Source organism: Lissotriton vulgaris, chromosome 3_1 (genome assembly GCF_964263255.1).
Source record: "Lissotriton vulgaris chromosome 3_1, aLisVul1.2, whole genome shotgun sequence".
NCBI lineage: Eukaryota > Metazoa > Chordata > Amphibia > Caudata > Salamandridae > Lissotriton > Lissotriton vulgaris.
In genome coordinates, this window is record NC_141689.1 from 40,675,147 (window position 1) to 40,688,124 (window position 12,978).

The 12,978-nt window shown below is 48.0% G+C and overlaps 1 protein-coding gene across 1 annotated transcript in view; it reads right to left on the reverse strand.

Annotated features, from left to right (window-relative positions):
* Window positions 1–12,978, reverse strand: part of LOC147725892 (long-chain-fatty-acid--CoA ligase ACSBG2-like) — a 144,527-nt gene that overhangs the window by 55,935 nt on the left and 75,614 nt on the right. Inside the window, exon 10 of the mRNA XM_086963383.1 lies at window positions 1,456–1,673. Within this exon, the coding sequence (XP_086819509.1) occupies window positions 1,456–1,673 (218 nt within the window). The remainder of the gene's footprint in view (window positions 1–1,455; window positions 1,674–12,978) is intronic.

Below are 12,978 nucleotides of genomic sequence, written 5' to 3' on the forward strand. Positions count from 1 at the left end.
GGTGCCACGTGTATTGATGAGTGGGACCTTCACGCCACAGCATGCGATCCTGGAGTATAAAATATCTAGCATCGGAATCAATTCACTATCTGGTCAGTCTAAAGTCTGGTCATTCACTGAGAAGTATGTACTGCTTGAGGCTCATGCTTTTTTCACAATGTTCCTGACATGCCCTCCAGAATTGTGTGCAGGCATTGTGCACATGTGCTCCACAGGTCTCTTTCGGATTCGGGTTATCTGCACTCAACCCATGTCCTGCCACCACAGCAGACACTAGTAAGGAGGCAAAGAAAATTACAATAATAGTAAACACAATATATGTGAATCTGCAGAGCAAAGGCTAGACCTATTGGCCTTGCCATGACTTGTTCTTTTCTTTTGGGCTATTTTTTAATTAATGTTTTTTCAACACATAAGCATGTGCGGTTCCCCAATCTGAAAGTACAGTCCTTTTTTGCGATTATTGATCATAGAAAATATCAATCGATCTGACTAAACTTTAAAAAACTAAAAAATATTTTACACACTGATAAATCACTAACTACAATGTACAATCACATCACCTCGACCTAGACCTTCCATCACCTCGATTTCCCTTTGCCATTATTGTCACCGGTCCAGTGGACCTAAATGATGTTGCGACACCAATATTGAGAGAAAATGGAGCACTGTCGTCACTTCCATGTAAAACAGATATTCATGAGCGACCATACGTAGGAGTTGGGACTGCAGTTCCTAGAGTATTGTGGTCAAGTATGACCAGCTCCTTAGCTCTGGAACCTATGTCATGTGCATCTATTTTAGTGGATTACCTTCCAACACTCTTTTGCACCTCAAAGCATATTTGGCAATTTTTAATTGAAGCACCACAAGGCGTTGTCAAATATGTCTAACATTTCCAGAAAATCTTTGCTCCATATGGTTGTGCTCCACTGGACAATTTTCCCTGGTCTGAGGCTCTGGGCCATCTTTGAGAGGGTGGGGATAAACTGTGACGCTTCCTGCAACCTGTAGTTCATCTTCGGCTCAGTGAAGAGCTGCCGGCTTCAATGTCCTGTTATCTCCCTGATTTTCAAGAAATATCTATATTTTTTTGAGATGTATATTTTTTTTAAATGATTTTAAAAACAAAATAACATTACAATTAACTTGTCTCATCCCCGCTTCCCCCAGTCCATAAACAAGGAGAGCGATGTGAGTCCCTCTGTGTGCAAATATATATACATCTATACATAACATGGGATCACTTAAACAGCATAATTGGTACTCTCACATCAAGTTACAGCAGATCAGCATCACAGACATATCTAAAGAGTATCAATCAGCTGTCCCCTCCACATCTTGCCCCGGTTCAGGGTCTCCCATTTCCTGTGGTATCTGGACAATACATAAATATTGATTTGCTTATTTTATACTCACCACCACAGTGCCACAAACCAAGTGTGTGTCACTCACCTTTGATTCTCCCCGTGATGTAGAGAAAGCCATCCTGGTCGAACTTGCCAATGTCACCGGAGTGAAGCCAGCCTTCTTCATCGAAAGCCTCGATTGTTTTTTCAACCATGTTCAAGTAGCCCATGAAGACGTGTCTCCCCCAGAAGCAGACCTCCCCGTTACCATCCTTGTCCGGCATATGGATCTTGCTTCTGCATCCTGGGACTGTCTTTCCGCAGCTGTGGGCAAATAACACAGAGATAGACTGAATGGGTCACCATAGCAGTAACGGAAAGTTCAACCGTCAGGTCTCCTGAGCGTTGGGACCAATAAATATATGATTCTGGATCCCTTCGGGGATCATTTAAGGATTGGTGTATTGGAGCATCCACCGTAAATCTCCTGTATATTGAGCCCTTCCATGGCTAGTGTTTTAGTGGGCACACAGCTGCAGTCTACATCCCAGTGCAGGTATTGAGGCCTGGGGATCATGACCGTGGAGCTCCTGCCTCTCCGCTGCCCAGTCCCATGCCTCCTCAAGAGTATCTAAGAAGTAAGCCTGAGACATGTATAAAACCTTCATGCTTGCAGATAAGATCAACATATAGTGCAGGGTTATTACTCTCAGTTTAGACTCCACTGCGTCAAAGGATTTACATTGTTTCTGGACTCTTTTGGTATAAACAAGGAAGATCATGATGCAGACTGACTGGAAATGCTGTGTTCCTTTGACCTATGCGGCTTACAGGATATTATCACAAAATGTCGTATCCAAGCGACTGTGGGACAAGGGGGCACCCCAGGTGGGAGGCACACAACCACTGACCAATGTGCCCACTCTACCACAAACCAAGGAACAGCGTTTCCCCCGGAATCCAGGACTTGAGTCAGGTCTTTATAAATGATTCTGGGTTTGGGGTTTCAGGTCCGCCCAGGAACCCTACAAAGCGTAGCTTGTTGGGAAGGGAGTGATTTTCGGTGCTCTCTGTCTGGGTCTACAATATACCGGAAGCAGATAGCAGATTGGCCACCTCTGACTTTATGTCCACCATGTCGTCCTCAAGAGCAGTCAGGCCGGGGTTTGTATCGCTCACTCCTTGGGGGCCCATCTAATGGGCTATGGCCTCCGACCGGGTCAGGTGGCCATAGTCTTGCCTGAAGGGACAGCAGAGTGCAATTGCCTCTCAGGCAGGCGGTGGGCCTACAGCAACTTTTTTATGCTGTAGGTCCGAACCCAGTGGTATAGGACATCCTCGGTTGTAGGGGGATTGTAAGCAGGATGTCTCTGGATGGAGGAGGCGGTCTATGGGCATTTCTAAAACAAGTTTGCCATCTTGGCCTCCTTGGCCACCCCCCCCGATTATATCAATTGTACAGTGTTGAAAAGAGGAGCACAAACACTTTACCACTGTTTAGCAGAGTTCAATAGCCAGCAAATGTAGTATTCAGCAAAAAGGCAAAAGACAAACCTGGGGTAATCATGCAGAAAGTACAAACTTTCAACAGTGACCATCATGAAACGGTGGTGTTTGTAATCAACGAACAAACAACAATGACCAGAAAGCAATGGAGAAGACTGAATGACATTGCTTTTCTGTTTTACAAAATAAAACCCAAGCTTTAGTGTTTCTATAAAACAAAAACAAAAAATAAAGTTGTTGTTTGTGCTTCCATGACACACCAGCCCAGCGTGCCGGCAGAGGGGTTGGGTCTCCACCACCCTAGTGGCTAGGAGGTTATTTAGAATTCTCCAGGAAAAGACTGCCTTGTCAGTGAAGCATCATGTTTTACTCCAATGAGACCTGAGACCCTAATGTGCATAAGTTTACCAACCCAGCCACTGCTTCGTATATACATCACACCAGCAGCACAAGTGAGTGTGACAGAATGTGTGCCTACTGGGATCTGGATAATGGCTTAATTGACATTATTTCAGCTAACCGGGGCACATGGGCTGTCTGCACTTGCACAAAAATGGGTTGTTTATAAAGTGAACAGGAGATACATGTCTCTCCCCACCTATGACACTGAGATGGCTCCTGACAAGCACAAGAGCACACATGATGTCTATTGGCTATGAGTCTGTTTCCATCCTTGTTACCTCACTAGGTTTTCTTTTAGATGGGTATTGTTTTTGGCAGTTCTCATGGGCTATCGCTGTGCCTCGCCTTAAAGGGCTATCGCTTGATACTAAGGAGACCCCCATACACCTCTCAGTTCCTCTTATACCTCACATGGCAAAATCATGGAGCGGAAGGTCAGAGCTCAGTGCTCCACTTTACGAGGGACCTCCAACTTCTTGGAGTCTGCAAAGGGGACCTTTTATCCATCCTGTGGTATAGAACTTGCCAAAGTTGCCGTCCTTGGTATACTGCTTCATGTTTGAGTGTCACCAGTGTCACGCCCCATTCTGTTTTTGGGACCACCAATGTTTCCATCATGTTGTGGTAGACAGAATGATAACCTTCTGCCTGGATCTTTTTGGGTAGCATGCCTTCCTTCATTCCCTTTCTCTTTTAAAGTCCTTCTCTAATGTATTCCACAGAGCCTTAAACATGCCTTGTTCTACACAATGTGGTCCATCTGCTGACTCTCAACTTTGCTAATAAGAATAGTTTCTATATTTGGTTTACCAATTCTATAGAGAAAATAACATTTTTATTTAAAAATCCAGCAACACCTTCAGCCAGTATAAAAACAAATATCTGGCTCTGCCGCAGCTTTCTCCATAGGGAGTAGAAGTAATTATATGCTTTCCTCGCACATCGCGCTGCTTGTGGACACAGCACCTCTTGGAGCCTTCCTACTTCCTCCTACCAGACTCGGCACTCGGCACTTGGGACCTCGGGTCCCGCATCGCCCCCTGACACAGGCGTCAGCTGGATAGTATAGCAGGGGTGCTTTGCTGGTAACCGGCAGAGCTGCGAGCACTTGCAGGGACTCCAAGGACCAGGAGTCCCTGCGCGCCCTTGGGACTAGCTGGGCTGCTCTCCCTGCCGGCCCCGCCCACCCGCTAGACTACCTATTAGTGAGTTATTTAAAGAAGGCGCAGACCCCGCTGCGCGGGAGCACGCAGGAGAGCGCCGGGAGAAGCCCGGGACAAGGGTGGGACCGTCTGTGGCCGTCTGTGGCCGTCTGTGGCCGTCCGGGGCTGAAGGAGGCTGGGCTGGGCCCACTCTCTTTCGCCCGCACCTTCCTGATACTAGCCGAATCTAGGAACAGATCACGAACATGCCCTCACTGGCACTATGTGAAACTCCATCAAGGGTGGGGGGAAGTAACACCGGGACTCTGGACAACTATTTTAAATCCGCTAAGGGAGAAGGGGGAAAAGAAAGCTCCCTAGAGAAGCGCAGGGCAGAGCGCCGCCGCTCCATTGAAATCATGAAAAGCAGACCCCTTAGCGAGATAATCCCTTATCCCATCTCCCAAGAGGAAGGCACCCCCATTGACAGCCAGGATCTATTAACTCAAGATGGTGTCCTCCTACTGCTACGGGATAGCATTACCATGCCGGGTACATTGTCCGAAGAGACCACGGAGGCCATTCCACTCCCAACCTCTACTAATATGGCTGTTGACTTGGTTACCCAAACCCCCCCCCCGTAAACAAAACCAAGAAAAATAACCCTAAGCATATTGTTGTGGCAGAACTGCATGGCCCCCCACCCAACAAGCGCAGAAGAAAGACGAGGGGGGGACAGGGGAAAACTAAAATATCCCACCTAGATTTTGGTAAAAAACACAAGCCTGCACTCACTCCCTTTGGGTTCACAGAAAATGCCCATACCATTATTTCTACCAAGGACACAAGTGCTATCACTGCTGTTACTAGCAGTGACCCAGGGGCTAACCCGTCTAACACAGCTCCCCCTCTTATATCCCTAGGGAGTATAGAATTCCTACTCCGCTCACTCTTGCAGCCCATTAGTGAAAGCCTGAAAAAAGTAGAGATCAGGCTTACCATCCTAGAGGCAACTCTAACTACCCTGAACACCTCGGTTAGCAAGCAGACTAGAACTATGGGGCCCAATCCACCCACAGGAACTTTCCCTAACAAACAAAATCCCCCCTCTAATATAGGAGCTACACAGGGCGCCACCACTGCCCCCCCCTTGCAGCCACTTATGGCTATTCCTGTCCCGACCCCACGAAGCATCTCAAATATCATGCCTCCCCAGTTAATAGACCCCCCCCCCCCCAGTCAAGAGCCTGGCATAAATCATGGGCTCCCCCCCATTGCTAGTATTCCCTCTCCCCCCCCTGGCCAGCCCGTTCAAAGAACATGGAGACCAGATCTGCCACCGGAGCCCAATAGTCTCATGGTGGTTTTAGCGGGTGCCCCCTCTCTACAAAGGGGTGAAAACGAAGATTTCCAATCCCTCAAGAAGAAATTCATTAAATGGCTGAATTGGAACAGACCCCTACCACCACACTTTAATAATGAGATCATTATGGTTAGAAGGGTGCCATGGCTGGGGAAGACGAGGAAAACAATAATAGGGGACTGTATAATGGTGACCTTCAGGGACCCCGATAAAGTTTCACATATTTGCGCAGGGTCAAATAGATCGTTGGATTCCACCATACAGACCTTGCCAGTCTCCTTCTTTTTCCCACCCATCCGCACGCATCATGACTGGCCGCAAGGAAATTGGACAAGGGTGGAACGGAGACCAAGATACAAAGAATATGTCCGACGTCCAAATTACCAGCCACCTGAAACACCCTATTTCCACTTCAACTGCTTCAACTGTTTGAGCGGGCTTGACGGGGTTGATTGACTGTCCACCAACACTTTTGCGACCTTGGACAATGGTTCCTGTAATCTCCCTGAGCCATCTGAACTCATTGTTGATAATGCTCCCGATGCAACAACTGGTGTATCACCCGGAACTGTCTCCCCCACTCTCCTACCCCGGCAACATTTGAGACTAATTTGGTGGAATGTGGCCGGATTAGCTAATAAACTGGCTGCTCAAGAATGGGAAACTTACATTGAGACTGGGGATGTTTGCATGTTCCAGGAGACTTGGGCAAGGGAAGACTATGGGCACCAAGGTTATCAGTCATTTTTCATCCCGGCCAGATGGGAGGGCAAAGGACGCCCTTCAGGCGGGCTCACAACCTGGGTGGCATCCCACCTAGGGTGCGAGGCTACACGGTTACCGGCCCCCTCCGACGACATCCTTGTGGTCCTATTGTCCTGGCCAAATCAAGCGAAACTCGCTCTAATAAACATTTACTCTAGGCCAGTTGGAATTGCCAGGGAATCGTCCACCATAGATGAACTTACGGACTATCTATCCGAAATACCAAGAGATCTACCCTATGTAGTCGGAGGGGATTTAAATTCCCATTTTGAACCACTGCCGGGCCTATTAGAGGGTTTTCCCATGGAAGAAGAGGTCAGGTGGTCAGTGCCTTCGGTAGAAGCTCCCCCCCGAAGGCATGGACTCCTGTAGCATTGCAGATCACAGCTCTTACCCAGAAATTTGGAATTAGAGCCTGTAATGGGCGTATTAGATCGGACATACCTAGCAGAACCACTTATAACAGAGTGGGAAGAGAATCTCGCTTGGACTATGTCCTGGTACAGATAGCGAACTGGCCAGCTATACGGGATTTTAGGGTTATGGAAAGGCTAGACAGCGATCACAATGCCCTTGAACTTGACCTCAATCACCCCGGTCGCCTAACCTGCACAACGTCTGGGGAGGGGGGCAAACCTGAACTTCTACTGGAAAACAACAGGAGAAGAATCAGGTGGGAACAACTGGCCTCGAGCGAGGAGAAACTCCCGAGGCTTTATGCAGGGATAATCCCCATTCTGGAAACTGTGGGAGATTTAGCTACCGGGGTGGGTAACAAAGATTCACAGGCCAAATTATAGCAGGCCCATGAGGACCTCATAAAGGCTGCGGCTCCCGTCCTCTTCAGCAAAGCACAGAATTCAAGGAGGGGGCACGCATACAAATCCTCATGGTATAGCACAGCCTGCAGAAGGGCAAAGGGGGAACTCCTTAGATCCATCAAGGAGGGTCTAGGCGGGGAACAGTTAAGAGAACGCAGACGGGCATACAAAAAACTCATTGCCCAAGCCAAAACTGAATGGGAAGAGAACCAATGGGAAGAGCTTACTAAGTCCCTAGCGATAAAAGATCATCGAATGTTCTGGAGAATAGTAAGAGGGGGGTCGGGGAATCTCCATTCGGCAATTGAGCCAAACATTGCTCCAGGGGTGTGGCAGGCACACTTTCAATCCCTTTATAGCTCTGAGCCGGGAGAACCTACCAGCGACACCGGCGTCGGTTGGCCTGATTACGAGGGAGATCCAATAACACTGGGCGAGGTTAAGGCGGCAATAGCAGGACTCACCTCGGGAAAGGCGCCAGGACTGGACGGCCTACCCGGGGGCCTGTTTAAGCAGGCGCCCAATGTCTGGGCGCCCTACCTTGCCGCGCTGTTTAATGGAGTTCTCAGCGGCATGGAAATCCCCAGTACTTGGCTGGGGGCGGAGGTGGTCCCTATATTCAAAAAGGGCTCGCCTCTTCTCCCAGCCAACTACAGACCAATCAGCCTAATCGATGTGGCACAGAAGCTGTTTGGTAGGGTATTGTTGAACCGGCTCCAAGATTGGGCAGAAGAGTTGGGTGTTCTGAGCCCGTACCAGGCAGGATTCAGAAAGGGAGTTTCCACAGTGGACCAGGTTTTCCGATTGAATATCATTTACTGGAGGGCAGCGATATTCGAGGGCGGCAGCCTATACACAATCTTTGTGGGTCTGCGGGCCGCTTTCGACCTGGTGCCCAGGTGGAAACTCTGGAGCGTTTTGGCTGAGATGGGCGTTCCCCCGGATATCCTGATAATCTTGCAGAGATTACATTACAATAACTATGCTCGATTGAGGTGCGGGAGGTCAGGGGCTCTGACGGATAGATTCCCCGTTGATCGAGGGGTTAGACAGGGTTGTGTGCTGGCACCAACTCTGTTCTGCCTCTTTGTCAACGGGGTGATCGCCCACCTAAATGCCACTGAATATACTGACGCCCCCAAATTGAACGGCAGCAGGGTGCCTGCAATTATGTTTGCAGATGACACCCTGCTGCTGTCCAAAACCCCAATGGGGATACACAGGATCCTAGATTCATTCGTGGCCTTTTGCACCGATAGGGGCTTAGAAATTAACGGAGCTAAAACTAAGTTTATGGTTTTGAACCCAAGCCATAAATTGCGGCCGAATCCGCTATTGGGAGCCTCACGGCTCGAGAGAGTCTCCACCTTTGATTACCTTGGTGTAACTCTCAATGAAACTATGTCTTGGGGATCACACCAGAGCAGGGCCAATCTCAAATTGGTACAGACTACAGGGGGTATTGCGCGGATGATGAATGGCTCCACATACCGACCACTGGGACCGCTCATCCAGATCTATAAGACGCAGGCCAGGGGTGCTACTATGTATGGGGCGGAATTGTGGGGACATACATCCTGCCGCAGTCTGTCCTTAACCGAGAATAATTTCATCAGACAGATAGTTGCACTTCCGCCCAGCACCCCGCTCCTCCCCCTTAGGTTAGACCTGGGTTTGAGACCAATAGCGGACAAACTAGGCTTGAGACCCATAGCCTTCTGGCGAAGGCTGTGGAGCAGCGATGAACTCCTTGCCTATAGGGCGGAACAAATGGAGCTATTGACCCACCCGAAAGCGCTATCGATCCCCTGGGTAAAATACATCCAAAACTCCTGTATGGTACTGGGGTTTCCCGACCTTCGGTCTAACCCTGCAAATGCTTCATTAAACATCTCAAAGAGAGCTCTGGCCATCGCTTATCATGAACAAAAACTAGCCGCGGCCCTAGACAGCCAGTGTGAAGGGTCACTAACTTCTGTATTTGTGCAAAGTAAGGACTCGTACAGGCTGGAGAGGGTTTTAGATGCCATCTCCCCCGTGCTGGCCAGGAAGCTGTTTCTCCAATGGAGATATGGCACATTGCCCTTACGATCTTTTACCAGCTCCTGGTCAACACCCCCCTCCACTAAGCAGTGCCCGGCTTGCGCTGCCGCGGACGAAAGCGATTTACATGTGGTCCTGTTTTGCCCAGTTTACATGGCAGCGAGGAAATATTGGCTCCTACCATTGATCAGAAACCTGGGTTGTAGGAGTACCTCCCAATGTACAGAATCTTAAAAACTGATGCCTCTAGCTTAACTGTGTTTGTATTAGCAAAATTCCTCACTAATGTCTGGCACACTCGCACCCGAATTCTGAAGATGCAGGCTCCTTCTTAATTTTAAGGTCCACAGTTTTTAAATGAAATTTTATCAGTATGTAATCTCAAGGTTTTACATCGTATAAAAATGTATTGATTGATTATGTATGGCGATTTCATAGTGATTATATATGTTTTAATTGTGTATCTTTGATGGCCAATGGCCGAAATAAAGATTGAATAAATAAAATTATATGCTATTGCACATTCAGGCAACTTGTAGGAGCTCAGAGCTATTGGCAGCTTTACAACATACAGGGATTTACTTGTGTAGCACTTTTCACCCTAAGTGGGATGGGTATGCCCAGACGTGGGTCCCTTGCTCACTGTGCCACTGGAATCAAGCTAGCCTGGCTGATGAAGGGTAATACCCAGAAACGGGTCCCAGGATGCTTGTTTCCGGTCCAGGGAGGACCTGGTTTGGCAGTTCGGTCTGGACTGTTCCCATGAGGTACAGGGTCAAGACTGATTTGCATATGGCTAGGTCTAAACTGGGGTGGCATGGTGAGAAAAAGAACAATGGATTTAACCCAGATCTCTTGACTGGTGGTGAATGTATGATTGTATCATTTGTTTCCCTAGCACTTTTCACCCAAGTGGGATGGGTATGCCCAGATGTGGGTCCCTTGCTCACTGTGCCACTGGATTCAAGCTAGCCTGGCTGATGAAGTATCCCCAACTATGGCCCCATATCTCTGCTGCCATATTAGGGAAATATTTTAGAGGCCAACGTTGGGAACTGTCTCAGTGCCTTTGTAAAACAATCTTATTACTTGGAATCACAGTCAAGCAGGTTTTAGACCAGCACACTCCACTGAGTCAGTTATCCTGGCATCCCTCGAAAAATTAAGAAGGAGGGCCGACCACAGCACCACTCAAGCCTTGGTGCTCCTGGATTTGTCGGCCGCCTTTGACAAGGTCAATCCCCATCTTTTGATCGACCTGTGTGTTGATCTACTGTGTCGGCTGTGTTGGGATCCAGGGTCTGGAGCTGAAGTGGATTACCTCTTTCCTCAACAATCACTTCCAAGCAGTCCGTTTTGCTAGCTTCTCCGCTGAAAAAGGAAGACTGACTTGCGGAGTTCCGCAGGGCTCCTCTCTTTCACCCCTACTTTTTAACTTGTACATTTTACCTCTAATTCAGGCCCTTCGAAACAGAGAGGTCGTAACTTTTAACTATGCCGATGACCTTCAACTAGTGTTTAATATTGACTCATCCCCATCATCAGTTGGGAGCTTTCAATCTACCGTGAATTTTATTTGCAACTGGATGAACGTCAATTAACTCAAATTAAATCCCAACAAGACCGAGCTGATTCTTATCGGTGGCCCTGCCAATCCCTGGAATTCTAATTTCTGGCCCCCACTAATGGGGTGTCCCCCACTCCCAGCCAGCTTGGTCAAAAGCCTAGGAATTGAGGTCAGCAATGATCTTACTATGAAGGCCCAGATTAGCTCAGTGGTCTCTGCTTGTTTTTTCCATCTGCGGAGTATTTGGAAAATCAGTCGATTTCTGAATACTGAAGCCTTGACCCAAGTTGTCCTCGCACTGGTAATGTCATGTATTGATTATGCAAAAGTCCTGTATGCTGGCATTCCAGCATACCAATTATGCCTGCTACAACTGGTGCAGAACCTAGCGACCAGGCTTATTCTTGGTCAGCCTAAGCACCACCATGTAAAACCATTGTTGTAGAGCCTCTACTTGCTCCCAGTGACCCAACGCTGTCTCTTCAAGTTAGGCTGCACCATTTATAAAGCCCTCTCTGGACACGGCCCCGCCTTTATCGCCGCAAAGATACAGCGATATGCTCCCTCCTGCGCAATATGTTCCTTTAATAAGAACTACTGATTTCCAGCTCTTTTAAATGAAAGAAACATTGCGGCCTAATATTCTTGACCCTGGCACCTCAATTTTGGAACCTTCTCCCCCTTGAACTGTGCCTGGCCACTACCTACACCCAGTTCAGGAAACTACTCAAAACATGGTTACTCTCCCGGGCTTACAATTAAACCCCCTTTCTAGTGTTTGAAACCGTCCCAGCCCAGCGCCAAGAAATTGTTCGGTGTACGTGCGCTTAACAAGTCACTTGAACATAACATGACAATACCCCGAAACCGGTCCCAGGATGCTTGTTTCAGGTCCAGGGAGGACCTGGCTTGGCAGTTCGGTCTGAACTGTTCCCATGAGGCACAGGGTCAAGACTGATTTGCATATGGTAGGGTCTAAAACGGGGTGGCATGGTGAGCAAAAGATCAATGGATTTAACCTAGATCTCTTGACTGGGGGTGAATGTATGATTTATTCAACATTCCGTCCATCATTTGTTTGACTTGCACTTTTCACCCTAAGTGCAATGAGTATGCCCAGACGTGGGTCCCTTGCTCACTGTGCCAATGGATTCAAGCTAGCCTGGCTAATGAAGGGTAATACCCATAAACCAGTCCCAGGATGCTTGTTTCTGGTCCAAAGGACCTAGCTTGGCAGTTCGGTCTGGACTGTTCCCATGAGGCCTAGGGTCAAGACTGATTTGCATATGACTGGTTCTAAACATGGCATGGTGAGCAAAAGAACTATGGATTTAACCCAGATCTCTTTACTGGGGGTGAATATATAATGTATTCAACATTCCTTCTATCATTTGTTTGTGTAGCACTTTACAACATACATGGGGCCCTTCCTGTACTCTGTCTCAGTCTCACCACATGAGAGCTTCTTAAGGTACTATATGAGAAATGACTGAAATACTAAGCATGCTTCCATCTTAGAAGTGCAGGAAAACACAGTTCAGAATTCAGTGACTTGGAAGGAGCTCATGAGATCTCGATAAGGCCCATTTTGTTCTACATGTGTGTGCTGGTTAGTTTAGACACTGCATTGAAAAATGCAGCAATGCGCTTTGCAGCTCACTCCTATATAGTGCCTTGCTGTAACCCTCTAAGATTTGCAGAATTTATGGATCCTGAAGACTGTCCCTGATTCCTAAGAGGTGAAAAGGTAGCCTGCTCTGCACGTCTACTTTGGAAGTCTGTGTGCTCTGACAGCTGTGAACCCCAGGGTAAGCCGAGATGCCTGACATGCAGCGTAGACTTCTGGGGGTGGGGCACCATGCTTCTCTTGCAGGCCTCCTGGTGGGCAAGATGTGCAAATTGTGTCTAAAGACATCTGCCTGTTGTGTGGGAATTTGTCTCTGCAGAACTCTAATGGTGAACGGCATCAAATGGCTTTCAGAAATACTGGGAGTTAATCCATACCTGTTGTAGAACTCAT